At 46.4% G+C, this 18,220-nt stretch overlaps 1 protein-coding gene across 13 annotated transcripts in view; it reads right to left on the bottom strand.

Moving 5' to 3' along the window:
- Positions 1-117: 117 nt before the first annotated feature.
- The window catches only part of tnika (TRAF2 and NCK interacting kinase a), a 31,966-nt gene continuing 13,863 nt past the window's right edge, over positions 118-18,220 (bottom strand). Inside the window, exons 9-36 of one of the 13 annotated variants that reach the window (XM_010886239.5) lie at positions 17,987-18,065; positions 17,703-17,878; positions 17,544-17,613; positions 17,269-17,467; positions 17,067-17,183; positions 16,827-16,913; positions 16,303-16,371; positions 15,936-16,067; positions 14,903-15,577; positions 12,446-12,613; positions 11,948-12,231; positions 11,617-11,714; positions 11,377-11,477; positions 10,441-10,464; positions 9,878-9,886; positions 9,311-9,388; positions 9,112-9,200; positions 8,865-8,958; positions 8,584-8,730; positions 6,790-6,889; positions 5,277-5,453; positions 4,996-5,139; positions 4,682-4,816; positions 3,770-3,870; positions 3,018-3,167; positions 2,665-2,824; positions 2,181-2,320; positions 118-1,670 (exon numbers count right to left, since the gene is read on the bottom strand). In XM_010886239.5, coding sequence (XP_010884541.2) covers positions 1,587-1,670; positions 2,181-2,320; positions 2,665-2,824; positions 3,018-3,167; positions 3,770-3,870; positions 4,682-4,816; positions 4,996-5,139; positions 5,277-5,453; positions 6,790-6,889; positions 8,584-8,730; positions 8,865-8,958; positions 9,112-9,200; positions 9,311-9,388; positions 9,878-9,886; positions 10,441-10,464; positions 11,377-11,477; positions 11,617-11,714; positions 11,948-12,231; positions 12,446-12,613; positions 14,903-15,577; positions 15,936-16,067; positions 16,303-16,371; positions 16,827-16,913; positions 17,067-17,183; positions 17,269-17,467; positions 17,544-17,613; positions 17,703-17,878; positions 17,987-18,065 — 3,887 coding nt within the window. In that variant the 3' untranslated portion in view covers positions 118-1,586. Of the gene's footprint in view, positions 1,671-2,180; positions 2,321-2,664; positions 2,825-3,017; positions 3,168-3,769; positions 3,871-4,681; positions 4,817-4,995; positions 5,140-5,276; positions 5,454-6,789; positions 6,890-8,583; positions 8,731-8,864; positions 8,959-9,092; positions 9,201-9,310; positions 9,389-9,877; positions 9,887-10,440; positions 10,465-11,376; positions 11,478-11,616; positions 11,715-11,947; positions 12,232-12,445; positions 12,614-14,902; positions 15,578-15,935; positions 16,068-16,302; positions 16,372-16,826; positions 16,914-17,066; positions 17,184-17,268; positions 17,468-17,543; positions 17,614-17,702; positions 17,879-17,986; positions 18,066-18,220 lie in introns of those variants that run through there. The other 12 variants (XM_010886241.4, XM_010886240.5, XM_010886242.5 and 9 more) reach the window with 12 other exon arrangements.

Below are 18,220 nucleotides of genomic sequence, written 5' to 3'. Positions count from 1 at the left end.
TAAAGGAGCAATTTGTAACTTTTATTTTCCTTTGAAAGTGTTGCCCCTGCACTTGTTTGTCATTTGTGGGGTTGGCGATTGGTGAATGTAAGCATTTCGTTTTCTTGGGTGAATGTGTTTGTTGTACCGCTAGTCACTAAATACACACACAACCCATACACACTCGACGGGACCGATGTATTGTAGGTAATGGAGTTTGACAGCAGGGCTCGGACAGCATGAAGTGGACTACAGCTTTCCATCTTCTATCCTATGTGTTTCATAAAAGCTTTTAAACAAGTATCTTGTTTCAATATTCTTTTTTAAATTAAGTACTAATTTAGTTAAACTGTTAATGGTTTATCCAATAAGGACATAAAATGCTATAAGAGCGTTCAAATAAAAGTGTAAACCAACAGAAAAGTGTGTGCAAAACAAAAATCAGTCGGCCTCTGTGATTGTTGCTGCATGGTGCTAGGCACTGTACTGACAAGAAGAATTCACAATGAGTCCAGACCAATCAAATCAGATTCAGGGACAGCTTTACACATTGACTCTTTACACGCACAGACACACACACATAGACAGAGACAAACACAAACTGGTTGTTTCTCAGACAATTCTCAGTTGAATCAGGTTTTTCTCTGGCATTTCAGCATAAAATAAAACACACAAATTAAATGACAGACACTAAAATGTGCTGTGCAAGTTCTCAAGCTCTTAACATTACAATTATAATGGAGCATCAAATGTACATTTTAATACAGTACAGAAATAAACGATAAACAAACCTTGAACATCAAACTTGATCAATGTGTTATTTTAAGGAAAAGAAAAGCATATTTCTAGAAAACAGCAACTTTGTTATTTTTTTATATGTAACATTACAGTTTTTCTGATGCAGCACCTTAAGAATGTAAAGGAGATAAGAGAGAGGGGTAGGAGAAGAGGAAACGAGGAGAGGAACAGAGAGAAGGAAGGAAGACAGGCCGTGGTTCTGTTTTTAAAGGGACATAGCCAATATTTTAGAGGAGGGGTAGAGGGGACAAGAGAGAGGGAGACGTGGAAAGAAATTAGGCTAGGATAAAGTTGAGGAAAGAAAGACAGAAAAAGAAAAATAGAAAAAAGAAAGAAAGAAGAGAGGTGGGGTGAGGGGGTTGTCATCAGATCAGGAAGCACCAGCAGCACTGGTCCGTCTCTGCAGACAGTGTTGAGATCTTGTAAAACCAGTTGAAACCTGTTGATCCAACCCAGCCTCTACCTGCACACTCTCCTTTATAATGGGGTTTCTTTTTATTATTTGAAGTCCTATAAGTCTGTTACAGTGTTGTAGTCTCTCAGTTTTTCACTTTGTTCAAGTTTGATTCTCTTTAAATTTAATTCGTTAAGAATTAAATTCTTTAAAACTTTGATTTGATATTTGATTCTCTCAGTGATTGATTCATTCTGCATTTGATTCTGTCAGTTAGATTCAGTGTTGGACTCTGATTATTCAAGTCACTTGTTTCATTCAGGATTTGATTCTCTGGGTCCGTTTAAATTGGCTATGAGCCTTGGCCGATAACGGACAGCTGAGCAGGCCAATGGGAAGACAGAAGGGAGGAGTTTCACCAGTTCATCATCGAGCTACGGTTCAGGGTCATGAAGAACACCTGGCTGCTTCCTCCAGACCTCACTGACGCAAAGAACACCTGCACACACACACACACACACACACACACACACACAACATTAGAAGAATTGTGCTCTAACTGGAGTGTGTATTTTTATTTAGCATTCCCAACAACAGATTTTATTATTTTGGCAAAGGGATATACTTAGGGGTAATAAGAAATTCATTTTTGAATTAAAACTACAATTGTTTTTCTCTTTGCCTCATGGTAAAATGTGTAGTTTTGCTGAATTTTAGCTTTTAAGTTGCATCAACAATAGCCCCACGTCAAAATGAGTATAATTAGAGGACAATTGCTTAAAAACTAAACTTTAACTCTATTTCCAAGAATGTATTCAAAATGTACATTCCCAAGTCCCAGTAGTTGGTTTTGTTCATTGGTATGCTGCCAAAGTAATAGCAAAGCCATGTTGCTTTTAACTCGAGTTGGGTTATGATTATCAGTCATTTGGGGAACCTGTTACCAACAGGTGTTGGAACCACTGTCACAGAAAACAGTTGCAGTATGTGGGTTTGAATGTGGGTCTACCTTGTCGTTCCTTTCACACAGGAACTTGAGTCTCTGGGCTCTCTTGTGCATGAAGACCCCGTCCAGGTGTCCAGTCTCCACAGACCTGATCTCTATGGCCTTCTCCCCCCAGCCCATTATCTGGCTGGAGTGGATATAGGCTGAGGGAGGGAGGGAGACGGGAAGAGAGAAGGGTAAAGAATCTCAGTAGGACAAAAGTGAATGGCGTTGCATAAAATGCCACCTAAAAGAAAATATTTGCCTCATTGGGACCTTTTGCCGGTCCCCGTGATGCAAAAGTCAATTTCTGGCTCAGGGTTTAGGATTAGGGTCAAACTTGCAATTTATTTTATAGGTTTAGGTTAGGTTTAGGGTTAGATTAGGGTTAGGTTAAGGTTAGGGTAAGGGTTAGGTTTAGGGTTAAGATTAGGACAAGGGAGCATGCAATTTCTATTTTCTGGTCCCCATGAGGGTAGCCGTACAAACGTGTGTGTGTGTTACGTACCCACTGATGTGGGCATCTCTCCCCACTGCAGGACCACGTCTTTGGTGATGCGCCCGTAGGTGTTGACATACACGCCCTCGTCCTCGTAGCACAACAGCATCTCCATCCCGTCTGTCTTAGGGAGGACCACGATGGCATGGGGGGTCACCTGGCTCTGGATCTATTGACCAGCAAAAGAAAAGCACGGTGGGAGGGAGGGCGGGAGGAGAGAGAAGATTAGGGGAGGATAGAATGGAGAGACAGTAAGGAGGGAGGAGAGAGGTGAGAAGAGAAAGCCAGGGGTTATTCACAGTCTATGTGCATGTCGGTGAGGAGGAACAAGTACACACACACACACACACACACACACTTACATGTGAGGGGACATAGATGTCGTACGGGTTGCCAGAGTCAACGTCGATAACATGGAAACCTAGGCAGGAGCCGTATATAACCTTTAACCTCTGACCCTCCTCCACCGTCAGGTCAACCAGCTGGGGGCGGTGCTGCAGGTCAGTGAACGACTGGAGGGGAGAGAGACCAAACAAGGGGTCAGAGTTCACAGTAAAGCCACCAGCAAGGGGCCAGCCTATTCTCTCTGGTTTCACATAGTCCCCAGATCTTCCCACAACCCAAAATGTCCCACTCTCGGGGCCACTAACAACTGTCAAATCATGTCAACGTGGATGGACGAGGGACAAATCGTGCCCCGGGTTTCTGGATGTCCAGTGGTGAGCAGGCGCCAGTTAAACGACAGTTGATCCCACTGGGCCACTGAACTGGATCCCGAACGTGCCGTCAGGAGTTACAAATGTTAGCGGACTGCACCGTATTGGGACACAGAGCGAGGCGTTGTACGTCGGTCGATTAAAGTGACAGGTGGGGACAACAAACGTTAGTCATTAGTCCTGGGAATCACTGGCTTAGATGAGCGTGGCAGGGTTATGTGACTTTCACAGACATGGTGTTTTCATAACTAATGTTGAAACCTTACGCCAACTGGTGATTTTTCGAGAAAGCGTGTTTATGTTTAGATTGACTAAACTGTTGTGTAAGATTCCCTTCAAGAAGAACATCCACATCCCAACAGTCTTTCTAACTAATGAATTATTTTATTTCTCTTTACCTTGAAGGCCATGAACTTGTGATAGGGTTTTGGTGCCCAGGCGTAGATCTCCACAGCATTCTTCTGAGCAATCACCAGGAACTTGATCCTCTCGTACTTCACTGGAAACAACACACACGTCAGCCACACCCAACCAACAAACACAGACACAACCCAACACACACGTCAGCCACACCCAACCAACAAACACAGACACAACCCAATACACACGTCAGCCACACCCAACCAACAAACACAGACACAACCCAATACACACGTCAGCCACACCCAACCAACAAACACAGACACAACCCAACACACACGTCAGCCACACCCAACCAACAAACACAGACACAACCCAACACACACGTCAGCCACACCCAACCAACAAACACAGACACAACCCAACACACACGTCAGCCACACCCAACCAACAAACACAGACACAACCCAACACACACGTCAGCCACACCCAACCAACAAACACAGACACAACCCAATACACACGTCAGCCACACCCAACCAACAAACACAGACACAACCCAACACACACGTCAGCCACACCCAACCAACAAACACAGACACAACCCAACACACACGTCAGCCACACCCAACCAACAAACACAGACACAACCCAATACACACGTCAGCCACACCCAACCAACAAACACAGACACAACCCAATACACACGTCAGCCACACCCAACCAACAAACACAGACACAACCCAACACACACGTCAGCCACACCCAACCAACAAACACAGACACAACCCAACACACACGTCAGCCACACCCAACCAACAAACACAGACACAACCCAATACACACGTCAGCCACACCCAACCAACAAACACAGACACAACCCAATACACACGTCAGCCACACCCAACCAACAAACACAGACACAACCCAATACACACAGGATTCCTTACCGACTTTGTAGTGGACACAGCCCTCCAGCTCCCCCACTGTGACCCAGCCCTGCTTCTTCTCCACCTCAGGGTCGTTGTGTAATATCCTGTTCCTCAGCCAGGACAGGTAGTAAACACGCAACTTATTCTTCTTCCCTTGGAGAGAGGAGAGGGGGGAGGGACCGGGAACAGGGAGAGGGAACAGGGAGAGACGGCTTTTAGAGAACATCTCGTCACCCCGACCAAACGATGCTACGGGCCTTCAGATGTTATGGCAACAGAACGACATTTATCCCGGCCATGTGTTTGTCCGACTGTGGTCTGTTGGTCTCTACCTGATATCGTGACCAGGACGTTGAGGCCTTCCAGGACGTCCATCTGAAGGAAGCGTCGTCGGGTGATCAGGTTATAGACCTTCCCCTGACCGCTGCGGTCCAGCAGCATCAGACCGCTCTCTGTCCCCACCAGCAGGTTCACACCTTGGGGAGGAGAGGGAGATGGACCGAGAGAGAGAGGGAGAGAGAGGGAGAGATAGAGAGGAGTGCTTATTGTAAGTCTGTTTGTGTCGTTCCCTATGTGCATTTGCATTGACGTGAGGTTATCTAGGATCTCCTACCCCAGAGAGCCGCACACAGGATCTCAGAGTTAAATCTCTTCTTGTATTTGCGGATCTCAGGCGTGTCGCTGTGTGGTCGTATGTTGGTCGGGTTCACGTTGACCACGCTGATCTTCCTGGCCTCGGCTAACCTGGCTTGCTCCTGTTCCTGCCGCAACAAGTCACTAGTGAACAGACCTGTAACCACAGAACGGCGTTATGGGTCGCATTACAGTAGATTACAGCGTTAAGGGATTGTTGCAGGACTGAAACAATTAGGATGCACAATTGTAGTGTTCCTCCCCTAATCTCTTACAGATTCTTCAGGGATGGGATCTCGCGCCTGTTACAAGCTCTGGCCAGAAGGCCAAGGTTGATGTGATCACACAGCCGATATCGCCAATGTGGTTTATAATTACTGATTGAAGATTTGGCCTGACTAAACCTTTTTTATTTTTATTATCGCAAATCCTTTTGACTAATGGAGATTTTAACCTGAAGCTATTAAAGCACCCTAATCTGCTCAACCTGCCCCCGCAAACAGACAACACAATAATCTGAGGCATTTCGCTTACAAGGATTAGCTTGTTCTGAGAGAATAACAGCAGTACATTTTCTCTCCTACTGAAACACCTGGTGTTTAGACTCAAGATAAGATAGCCTGGGGATTGATAAACAAGTGACCGGCGCCCTACTTTTTAGAAAATGTAAGAAATGCCAGCACAACAGTGACAGAAGTTTTTTTGATATGTATTGAAGAAGATTAAACAGATAAGATTAAACAGTTAAAGAACACAAATAAAAGAGTTCAAACGAAACAAAGAATCCACTCGAACTACGCGAGAACGCTGAGGCACATCCCAGTAAAGAGATGTGAAGAAAGGCTTTTGTTAATAAAAGCACCGTGAACAAACGTTCTGATCCTACTTTCTGCAGATCGGCAAAACATCTGATATCACGTGCCGCCGATGTGTGAGTAGGACTGAGTATCCAGAACATACACACAGCTGTGTTGGGATCTGAACACGCTTGCTGACATCTCAAGGGAACGAACTCAAGATCAGTGGTGAGGAAACAGCGGTCTCAGAAGGGCGATGTCCATTGTTTATGGAACAATACGTTGAGAGTGAGAGTAAAGCATGGTGCTGAAATATACAATCATGTTAATTGCGTGAAGTTGTTTCGGCACTGAACCCGCCTATTCATGTATTGTGTGTTTGTGTGCAGACTGTTGAGTTGTTTCTCATCATGGATCAATGTATTTCTGTCTTTGAACGGTCATGCCATACCCCAGGGGTAAACAACTACTGGTTTTCTGCTCTGCCTCACCCTTCATTTCACCCACTTGGTGTCCCAGGTATAATAAGTCCCTGATTAGAGGGTTACAATGGGAAAAAAAACAGAGAATCTGGCTTCCAGAGTAATACAATGTTTTGTGTGGACCACAGGGAGAGCATATCCTGCTTTTGGCGGTAGCGGACAGGGAGCAAACAATCCGGAATTCTAGAAGTCTGGTAGACAATGACTAGTTTACCAGCGGAGCTCTCATCTTCATCGTCGTCATCTTCCGTAGGGGAGGTCTGATAGGAGAGAGGGTCTCCAAATGGGGAGAAGGAAGCCTTCGATCCAAATTGCTGGAAAGAAATAAACCAAATTACTAAGGCTGTACATTAAAACCAACCAGTCCAGGTGCATAGGCCTATGTATGTATTCATATACCTATATATATATATACAGTGGGGAGAACAAGTATTTGATACACTGCCGATTTTGCAGATTTTCCCACTTACAAAGCATGTAGAAGACTGTAATTTTTATCATAGGTACTCTTCAACTGTGAGTGATGGAATCTAAAACAAAAATCCAGAAAATCACATTGTATGATTTATAAGTAATTCATTTTCATTTTATTGCATGACATAAGTATTTGATACATCAGAAAAGCAGAACTTAATATTTGGTCCAGAAACCTTTGTTTGCAATTACAGAGATCATACGTTTCCTGTAGTTCTTGACCAGGTTTGCACACACTGCAGCAGGGATTTTGGTCCACTCCTCCATACAGACCTTCTCCAGATCCTTCAGGTTTCGGGGCTGTCGCTGGGTAATACAGACTTTCAGCTCCCTCCAAAGATTTTCTATTGGGTTCAGGTCTGGAGACTGGCTAGGCCACTCCAGGACCTTGAGATGCTTCTTACGGAGCCACTCCTTAGTTGCCCTGGCTGTGTGTTTCAGGTCGTTGTTATGCTGGAAGACCCAGCCACGACCCATCTTCAATGCTCTTACTGAGGGAAGGAGGTTGTTGGCCAAGATCTCGCGATACATGGCCCCATCCATCCTCCCCTCAATATGGTGCAGTCGTCCTGTCCCCTTTGCAGAAAAGCATCCCCAAAGAATGATGTTTACACCTCCATGCTTCATGGTTTGTATGGTGTTCTTGGGGTTGTACTCATCCTCCACACGGTGAGTGGAGTTTAGACCAAAAAGCAAAATGTTTGTCTCATCAGACCACATGACCTTCTCCCATTCCTCCTCTGGATCATCCAGATGGTCATTGGCGAATTTCAGACGGGCCTGGACATGTGCTGGCTTGAGCAGGGGGACCTTGCGTGCGCTGCAGGATTTTAATCCATGACGGCGTATTGTGTTACTAATGGTTTTCTTTGAGACTGTGGTCCCAGCTCTCTTCAGGTCATTGACCAGGTCCTGCTGTGTAGTTCTGGGCTGATCCCTCACCTTCCTCATGATCATTGATGCCCCACGAGGTGAGATCTTGCATGGAGCCCCATTTTCTAATAATTGCGCCAACAGTTGTTGCCTTCTCACCAAGCTGCTTGCCTATTGTCCTGTAGCCCATCCCAGCCTTGTGCAGGTCTACAGTTTTATCCCTGATGTCCTTACACAGCTCTCTGGTCTTGGCCATTGTGAAGAGGTTGGAGTCTGTTTGATTGAGTGTGTGGACAGGTGTCTTTTATACAGGTAACGAGTTCAAACAGGTGTAGTTAATATAGGTAATGAGTGGAGAACAGGAGGGCTTCTTAAAGAAAAACTAACAAGTCTGTGAGAGCTGGAATTCTTACTGGTTGGTAGGTGATCAAATACTTATGTCGTGCAATAAAATGGTAATTAATAATTTAAATATCATACAATGTGATTTTCTGGATTCCGTCTCTCACAGTTGAAGTGTACCTATGATATAAATTACAGACTTCTACATGCTTTGTAAGTAGGAAAACCTGCAAAATCGGCAGTGTATCAAATACTTGTTCTCCCCACTGTATACATGTATGTATTTATGTTCTTATGTTTGCATGTATGAACGTTTTACCTCTTTTAGTGAATCCAAGGCGGACGGTGAGGAAGTGGAGCTCTGCTGGACCAGGTCAGGGAGGTTCCCATGGTTACTGCTGCCTCGACGGTTGCTATGGAACCCGTTACTTTCACCATGGCCTGACGCCCTCCTCCTCTCCTCCGCCTGAGAGAGAGACAGACAGTGAGAGACAGACAGTGAGAGACAGACAGAGGACAAAAAGACAGGGAGATAATGATAAAGTTCTAATAGACCCTACTAACTTAATGGCTGTGTGTGTGTGGGTGTGTGTGTGTCACCTCTCTCATCACCAAGGTGCTGTCTTGTGTTGTGTTGAAGGAGCCAGCCAGAGGTTCATCAGTCAAACCTCCATATTCCTCACCCTGCTGTGGCCTGGAAGACACGCGCACACGCACACCACACATGCTCACAGTCAGAACAAATACAGACACATTTGTTCATAAATTAATGGCTGCTTGGACACACACACACACATACATATCTGCGATGTGTACACATAGACTTACAAAACACACACACGCTTACATGACTGCCACAGTCCCGTCTTGACCCGTCTCTCCGTCCTCGTCGCTGCTCTCTGACCCCTCGTCACTCGACGAAGAGTAGTCCGTCACCTTGGCAACAGGAATTAAGTTCATTGGAATTATGTGTCACAAAAACACCAGCTACAAAGGTACACAATATCAAAGAATTGATCGTGGTAGTGGATACGTGACAACTTTACCTTTCTCACCTTCACTGGAGGTCGGTTACCCTCTTCTACTCTCAACTCTCGAAGTTCCTTAGCCAGGGCACTGAGGTCCTAGAGAGAGGGAGGAGAGAACAAATATAATGTGAACATGAATATTCATCAATTCATTGAATGACCATGATATTGTCTAATAGTGAACAGTGTTAGGAGAGTCCATCAAAGTCACATCTATAGGGGGGACTAAGAGACCGACATAGGGGGACAAATCATTTGCCCCTGGGGAAGGCCAGTGACTTCACATCAAATAAACGGGAACACTGGAGAAAGTAAACAACATTTTTCTACTAAAAACTAGCGGAAGCAAAACAATGTGGATAAATCAAATAATAAATCAAAAGACAAACTTCTGAAAAATTAAGTGATTCAAATCCATATCTGCATCTGTGTATAAAACAAAATCATGCTAACAGATGCTCCATCGAGCAACCCCATTCCCCTCAACCACTGTCAAGCAGACCGGATGGACCTCCTCAAGCTCCTTCTAATCAACACCCCCTCCACCCAACTCATTACACACACACACACACACAATAGGCTTACCAGTTCCTCCTAGAAGAAACCATGTGAACAGAGAACGGGAGAGAAAGAGATGCTTTCAGCTCCTCATCACTGCAGTTTCTTCTCACTCACACAAGATCTTAGTCTGATTAGGTCAGAGCTCCTAACTTAAGTTGAGATGACTAGATTCTACAAAATTCCCTCAAAATTCACATTTTACACATCAACTTATTTTCACTGTATTTATGATTGTAGCTGATCCCCCAACTTGTTTTGGAGATGTTTTTTGGTACAATGCATTATAGTTAAAGGATGTTACAAAAAAGCTCCAAACACCTCTAAACCACATCACATCTGAATCTCCATCAATATACTGTCTCGGCACTATTTAATAAATATAGAAAACCCACTTTCCGATAAATTAAGGAGCATCATTTAGACATGGGTGTGAATGTAATGGCCAAGTGGAACAATGTCAGCGCATTTCGTTTGTAACAAAACCAAACAATGAAACAAATCAGGGGGATCAACTACATGTCTTTACAACACACATTGGTGAAACAGAGAGAAACAGAGGTAGAGGTAGAGCCAGCGGAGTCACTAACCTCGTCTATGGCTTTCTTATAGCTCTGATAAGAGAAGGGAATAAACAGCAGAAGACATTGAGGAGAAAAGAAGGAAGGAGAAAAAGAATGGGAGAGAGAGAACGTGAGATACAGATGAGTGGCCGAAGAGGAGAAAGCCTGACTCCCAGAGAGAAGAGGTTGTGTGTGTGTTTGTGTGTGTGTATAAAGTCCACTTATTCAAGGGTATTTCTTTCGTTTTATTATTTTCCACATAGTAGAATAAGATCAAAACTATGAAATTGTGCAACTGCACTTGAATTTTTTTTTTAAAGGTTCTTGAAATATTCCAGATTGACTGACCTTCATGTCTTAAAGGAAGGACGGGTTGTCATTTGTCTTTCATCTTTTTAGCTGTTCTTTACATATGGACTACCACAGTACAGGCATAATGATGGACTTCTGTATGTCACCCCTACCTTGACACAACACAACTTATTGGCTCAAACACATGAATGAAAATATTTAACATTTTTAACAAGGCAGACCTGTTAACTGAAATGCATTCCAGGTTGGATGGATTTCGGGGGTAAAGGTTAGGTCTCGGGATGGATTTCGGGGTAAAGGTTAGGTCTCGGGATGGATTTCGGGGTAAAGGTTAGGTCTCGGGATGGATTTCGGGGTAAAGGTTAGGTCTCAGGATGGATTTTGGGGTAAAGGTTAGGTCTCAGGATGGATTTCGGGGTAAAGGTTAGGTCTCGGGATGGATTTCGGGGTAAAGGTTAGGTCTCGGGATGGATTTCGGGGTAAAGGTTAGGTCTCGGGATGGATTTTGGGGTAAAGGTTAGGTCTTAGGATGGATTTCGGGGTTACGGTTAGGTCATGGGATGGATTTCGGGGTTACGGTTAGGTCTCAGGTCCCCACAAGGATAGAAAGACAAGTGAGTGTGTGTGTTTACAGGTGCGCGTGTTACTCACTGCAGGTCTGCTGGGTCTGGCTGACTCTCGCCCTTCTCCCTGTCTGATCCTGACCTCCTGATTGGCTGCCGCTGGGGGGGATGTTTCCTGGACTGGTGGACCTATCACAGCATAGTCAGCATCAATATTTACTGAGCGTATCAATAGATAGATAGATATTTATAGTATTATTTTTTTAATGCTGTCAATGCATTTGTGTTCATGCCTGTGTGTGTGTGTGTTTTTGAGACGTTTGTGTACCTCTCTGTGAGGATGGTGAAGATGAGGAGGAGGAATGTGAAGACCTCCTCTGTAGAGAAGCATCCAGAGACAGCTCTGACGCTCTCAGGTCTGGATTACTGAAGGAACACACACACACTGTTAAAATACAGTACATACAAATACAGTGTTAATCCACAATACACATACAGTAGTCCCTTTGCAGTACAAACAGATACTGTCAATATTGATACACAGATTGATCTTTACGCTAGCTCCTTTTCAATGTCTTAAGTAGCCAATCAGGTGTTTGGACTGTAAGGGGCAGGACTTGGCCAGACCCCGGTCGAGCTGTTGACAGTTACACACCGACCTGGCTCGTATGAGTCCCTGCCCGTTGGGGGAGTTTTTCCTCACGAGGGCGGGAGAGATGGAGGTGGTCCTCTGAGGGACTTTAGGAGGGAGCTCGTCGTCGTCTCGGCTGGTGGTACGAGGTGGGGGGGCGGGGTTCGAATCTGACGTGGGGTCAGAGTTCTGACGAGGCGGCATGCCTCCTCCCTCCTCCCCTCTCCTCCCCATCCCTCCACCGTCTCCCCTTGTCCCCTCCTGCAGAGACTGAGAGCCTGACATGGTCTTCACTGGAATCAGATGGGCCATCTAGAGAGGTGGACAAAACAACACAATAAACAAACCGCGCTTGGCCAAACCAGGGGCTACGAAATTGTCGAAAAAAGAATGACATTCTTCATCCAAATATTTTAGCAGGTGACGGCTAAAGTCAGTTGTAATGGCCCCTATAATACTTTCAGGTGACAAATTTGTAAAATCTGTTAAGATAATTTAGGACCCGGTGAAGCACTGTGACAGACACCTGTGGTTCTACGGAGCGGTGTGACGGAGGCGTGCGTGCCGGCTGCATCCCGGCGGCGCTGAAGGACTCGGATCGGGGGGGCAGCGCGGCCTCAGAGACCCGGCTGGACAGGGCCTTGTGCTGCAGCGCCGGAGAACTCTGCCTGTTCAACTTGGATCGCTCCTCCACCTGACACACACACACACACACACCCAGTCCATTATTACTTTTCTATTGGTCATTAACATCGCATTCTCTGCAGGGTTCTAGGGGCACTCAGATCCATCGCAATGCATAGGGACATCATTGCATGTTGAGAGATCAATCATGCAATCACTGGTTAGAATCAACTGGTGCTCCTCTACAAGCTGAAGTAGAGACGAAAGGGAAAAAGCGAGACGTAGGGAAGGGTTATTTGCACTAGCTGCTGAATCTAAACAGAGGTATTGTCAGTGATACCGACGGACAGAGACAGAGGGGCAGGAAAGAGGGGTGGAGTAGGAAGGCGTTGTTGTAAAGAAAAGAGAATCCATGTAGATCTGCAATCCCAAAAAGAGAGTCCACCACTGATTGGTCAGTACTAAACTGAGTCGTGTATGGCCACCAGCCAGCACCAAGCGGAGACCAGATTGCTAAGCACCCCTCACCAAGCTTATTTGCAATTGGCCAACTGACCATTAACATAAGGTGTGGAGTCCATCACCCAAGGCATCCTTGCCCTCCAGGATCTTCTTGATATCGGTTTTGAATCAATTATAGATTATGGGAGGTGCGTGTTTGTGTGTGTTTTGGGGGGGGGGGGGGTATAAATCTATAAACGAAATTAAAAAATAAAAAGTAAAAAAATGTGAGAGTGTCAGTGTAAAGGTTTTACTGTATTTGAAGGGATCAATGATCAATGATAGAAGGACAGTAAACTATGGACCATGTGACCTTGTGGGGACATTTGACAGGGGAAATTATGCCTTAGAGGTTAGGGTAGCTCAACTGGTGGAGCATGAGAGCTGCATTGTCAGTTTATTGGATGCCAGTATAAAAACCTATGAATCAATTACTGTAGGTCACTCCGGATAAGTCTGCAGAATAACATTTAAATATGGTAAATATATAGTAAATATAGTAAACACATTTAAACATAAACTATAGGTTAGGGTTAGTTTGTGTTTTGGGGTTGAAGGAGACAAGATTTCCACTATAAAAAAGCTGAAAAATCCTAATTATATTAAGGACAATATTGGGGCAAGATGTTACCATTCACTGCAGTACAGCGTCACTAGTCTCAGTTAGTCAAACAATGAAAGAAATAGGCTATGAAAATCATTCTGAAACATATTGTACAACTAGCTATATTGACAAGCTAGCTAGTTATTAGCTAGTTAGCTGCTAAGGCTCTCTAAAGATGTAAATACATTTTCCCCTTGTACATACTAGAGGGCTGAATTTACAAATTCTTTATTTGAAGTTTGGCATAAATTAAAAGTTTGAAATAATAGATCTCAAAGAAAATCAGTTAAAGTCCCCACAAGGATAAAGATTTGCGAAAAGGTGTGTTTTCTGTGTGTGGGTCTGTGTGTTTTGAGTGTGTGTGTGTGTGTGTGTGTGTGTGTCTGCTTGGAGCTAGTGCATAGAGGCTAGGGGTCTGATAGTGAGCTGGGACTCTGAGCCAAAAGGAGAGCCACCAGGAGAGGGATGGGGAGAACACGTTGGGGTGAGGTAGGGAGAAAGATAAACAGGGGTGTCGTTGGGGGAATGTTTGGGAGAGACATTGGGTGACGCTCGGGGAGAAAGGCCCATCCACTTTAAGGCTGAAAGGAGCTGTCTCCGAGGATTTCTACTAGGAGAATGACACACTGAGAGAGATGACATATAGTGGGATGACGGTTTCGGCCTGACAGGAATGGGCCGGGAGAGGTGTTCTTTAAGTAAGTTTCCTGGTGCTGACCCGGCCAGGTCCAGGTTAGATGATGTGGCCTCATACTCAAAATCTTCATCATCATCATTGAACTCTGTCATACTTCTGTACAGACCTTTACGACCATGAACGGGGACTTGGAGGAAATTGCTCTGATTACAGGATTCAGAAAGCAGGAAAGGGCGTAGGTGGTTGGCAGGGGTAGAGGCCGAGAGGTCAGGGGTTAGGGGTCGGAGGTGAGACGTCTTCTGATCCCCAAAGGATCTGAACAGACTGTCTTGGCTGATAGCCATCCTCAACCCACCCCCACACTCCCGTGCATCCTGCTCCTTTACACACCTCATATACTCCAACTCCCACTGTTCTACTTCGTCATCTATTTCTAGGTCTTTGGGAGACATGGGAAGATAATCAGGGGAGAGGAGAGACAAGTTGGACTTAGGGGAGGAAGAGGAAGAGGAGGCAGAAAAGGCGCAGTCTTCTTCTGGGTCTACTTCTACGTCTATTCTATTGCAGGGAGAGTGGGAGCTGGATCTGCGGCCGCCATTCCAGCCCCGGGCTTTTACCCCCGGGTTAGGTCCCTGGTTGGGGCAGGAGCTGGGGGCCCAGTCGATCCCATTCGTGGCCACCTGGTTAGAGGGTACAACGGCGCTCTCGCTTTGCAAAGGGCCGGAGATGAGGACAGGGATTGGGCTGGAGATGAGGACGGGCGTGAAGGCTGCTGAAGGCTGTTGGGTACCTGGGCCCTCGCTCGGACCCTGGCCTTGGTTGGGGACTGAGACAGTCGGTTGACCCTGACCGTTATTTTGCGGGTCCTGGTTGGAGTTGCCTGGCGGCCCCTGGTGTTTGGGGCCGGGACTACGTCCTCGGTATAGACGGTCAGCCTTCTGATTGGCTTGCCTCTGGGCTTTCGGACCCAGGTTGTTGCCAGATACTACAACACGGGGGTTGACTCGGGGGCTGTTATGTCTTCCTGTGACTTTGATCTCCCTGTTTTTCTGAGCTCCCATCTGTCTAAACTGTTGGTTGATCTCACTTTTCAGAGGAGAATTCACTACATTCCTTGTCTCGTGGGCAGTACGACCGCGAGGGGTTTGGATAGGGTTAGAGGGGGCTCGGCGAGCAGGGTTGGCATGGGGACGAAGCTGGGAGGGTTTGGAGTCTACTGGTTGGTTAAAGGAGTGGTGCTGACGTAATGGGCGGGGTGAGTTGCTCTGGGGGCGTTTCTGCTGCTTCTGGACCTGAAGACAAGGTGAGGCAGAAGTCAAACGTGAGCTCGCACACAAACACGCATTCACACACCTACAGATGTGAACAGGCACACCAACTCTGACATGCACCTTTTTCAAACGTAAAGATCACCAATTAATCACATATTAGGACCTTAAAAGAAAAAAAACACCATGTTGTTCCAATCCGCACAGCTCTAGACAGCAACAGCTCGGTATCCTACTAGTAACAGGGGTGTCGTTATCAAATTCAGCAGTCGGAGCACCGCCTCAAGTCTTCACCAGCTTTCTTTCTTCTCTTGAAGCCTTCCTTCATCAGCCTGTAGGAACTGTCTGAGTAGACACAACCTGCCTATGTGCGTGTTTGTACCTCTTTCGCCCAGGCGGGTTTGTCAGTAGGACTAGCTGAGTCTTTATAGTGATACAGCTGTTTCTTCTCTCCTGGTCGGCCATCTTGGTTTTGTTGTTGTTGTTGCTGCTGTAGAGACACCAGATAGGCTCTCTACAAAAACAGAGAAATAACACTTTACCGTCTGCTTCCATTACTCAGTATTATACTAAACTTCACATCAATACTATTCAACATTATACTCAACAACTATATTATACTGCATTACTATCTGACAATATACTCAACGTTGTTATATGAATACATCATCTAACAGACCACTAAAACATTTCAGAATCCATAATTATGTAATATTATAGTCATTCTTGTTATACGACATTTGTGTTACCTCCTGCTGTAATTGTCTCTGTAGCCTCTCGGCTTGACGCTGCTCCTCAATCTGCTTACGCTTATACTCCTAGAGACGCAAAAGGACACAGACGCGCCTGTTACCACCTGATCCTGCCCACATCCCTAATCCGACCTGGGTGGAGCCATGCGCCAGACACATGACACAAGACTGACCAACGACATCACTCCACGAAGGGCATGTTGACCACATCACATCACTCAGTACAGGACATGGCTCGCAGCAACGTTTCCCGCGAGTGGGCTGGAGAAGGAGGCGAACTTGCAGGTGACAGAGGGAGGGGGGGGGGGGGCGAGGTGGAACGAGGAGCAACGAGCACGGGGGCAAGCTGCAGATTAACACTGCTGCTTCTTCCTAGCGGTAATGTCAGAGAGTTGGGGCGTGGCGGTGATGGGGGGGGGGGTGGGGGTGGCTGTAAGCATGCAGGTACACAACTGACCTGACCCTGTGGAGGGGTCAGTGGTGAGAGGTCAGGGGTCAATACAGACACATGCGAGCGTTACCAGCAGTAGAGCCTGCTCCTGTAACAGCTGCTGTTGTAGAATCTCTAACTGTCTCTGTTCCTCCTCCAACTGTCTACGGATGTACTCCTACCGCGGCGTGAATGGAAGAAGGAAAACGTCAAAGAGAGAAAGACAGAAGAGAGAATATAAGAGGAAGAGAGAGGAAGGCGTAGAGAGAGTGGGAAGAGAAATGCATAATTACTGTGGTAGAGGAGAAACAGGAAATGAGGAAGTGTGTACCTGCTCACGCTCGGCATGCCTACGCTCCTCGTCCCGCCGCAGCTGCTCCATCTCCTCGTAGCGTCTCCTCTGTTCTCTCTCTTGCTGTTTCCTCAACTCTCGCTCTCTACGCTGTTGCTGTATGAGAGAAAAACACACACATGTATTTGTATGTATTTGTGGGTGTGTGGGTGGGTGTGTGTGTGTGTGTGTGGTCTCATACCTCCTCCAGCCTCCTCCTCTGTTCTTTCTGCTCCTCTATGCGTTTTTGTCGCTCGGCCAGCAGGAGGCGCTTGTGTTCCTCGTTCTGCTGTTGCTCCAGCTGCTGCCGCCTCAGAGCCTCAGAGCGCTCCTTATTGGCCAGCTGCAGGCGCAGGAAGTCCCGCCTTAACGTGGACTCGCCAGGGATGTTTATGATGGAGCTGAATCAGGAGAGAAGGGTTAATGACGGAACCGTCACGGCTTGGGAGTCCTCAGTCATGAGTGCGTGGGCGCTACCTTGTCTCCCCGACGTTTCGCTCCTCTTCCTCCTCCTCCTCACTTCCGCTGTACTCATATTCCGTCTCGTCTGCAAAGCACATGATCGTCTGGGTTACGGCGGCCAGGCGACAGGAGGAACAGAAACAGGGCCTATTGGTTTCCTAAAATCTGCCTCACCCCTCTCTCCCCGCTTCTTCTTGGTCCTGTCGATGTGGTCCTTCAGCTGGATGCGGACCTGCCGCTCGTTGGGCAGCTCTCTGATGAAGGGGTGTTTCAGCAGCTGCTCTGTGCTCGGTCTCTGGCCGTGGCTCTTCACCAAACAGCTCTCGATGAACGATTGGAACTTCTTAGACCTGAAAGTAAATTATCATGATCTTATTATAATCAACATCATAAGGATGATTAGTGTTTGTGTGTGTGTGTTTGCGTGCGCGAGTGAGTGACTGTGCCAACGGACGCACCACTTTTTGGACTTGAGCCTTGGGGCGGGGTTTCGGGGAATGAGGAAGAGCGCTCTCATTGGGTGCATGTCACACAGAGCTGCCGGGAGGAACAGAAAGGGTTAATACCGTTCGGTGTGAATACGCGTATGTGTGGGTGTGATGGTTTGGACGCCCTAACGTTGGTCACCTCTCATTACCGGCCGTTTCTAGTGGTTGGAGGACTAAATTGTATGAAGCCGAAAATGGCAAATT

The sequence above is a fragment of the Esox lucius genome, chromosome 22 (assembly GCF_011004845.1).
Source record: "Esox lucius isolate fEsoLuc1 chromosome 22, fEsoLuc1.pri, whole genome shotgun sequence".
NCBI classification, from domain to species: Eukaryota; Metazoa; Chordata; class Actinopteri; order Esociformes; family Esocidae; genus Esox; species Esox lucius.
The sequence above is the reverse complement of the archived record's forward strand: the minus strand, read 5'-3'. Positions and strand labels throughout refer to the sequence as shown.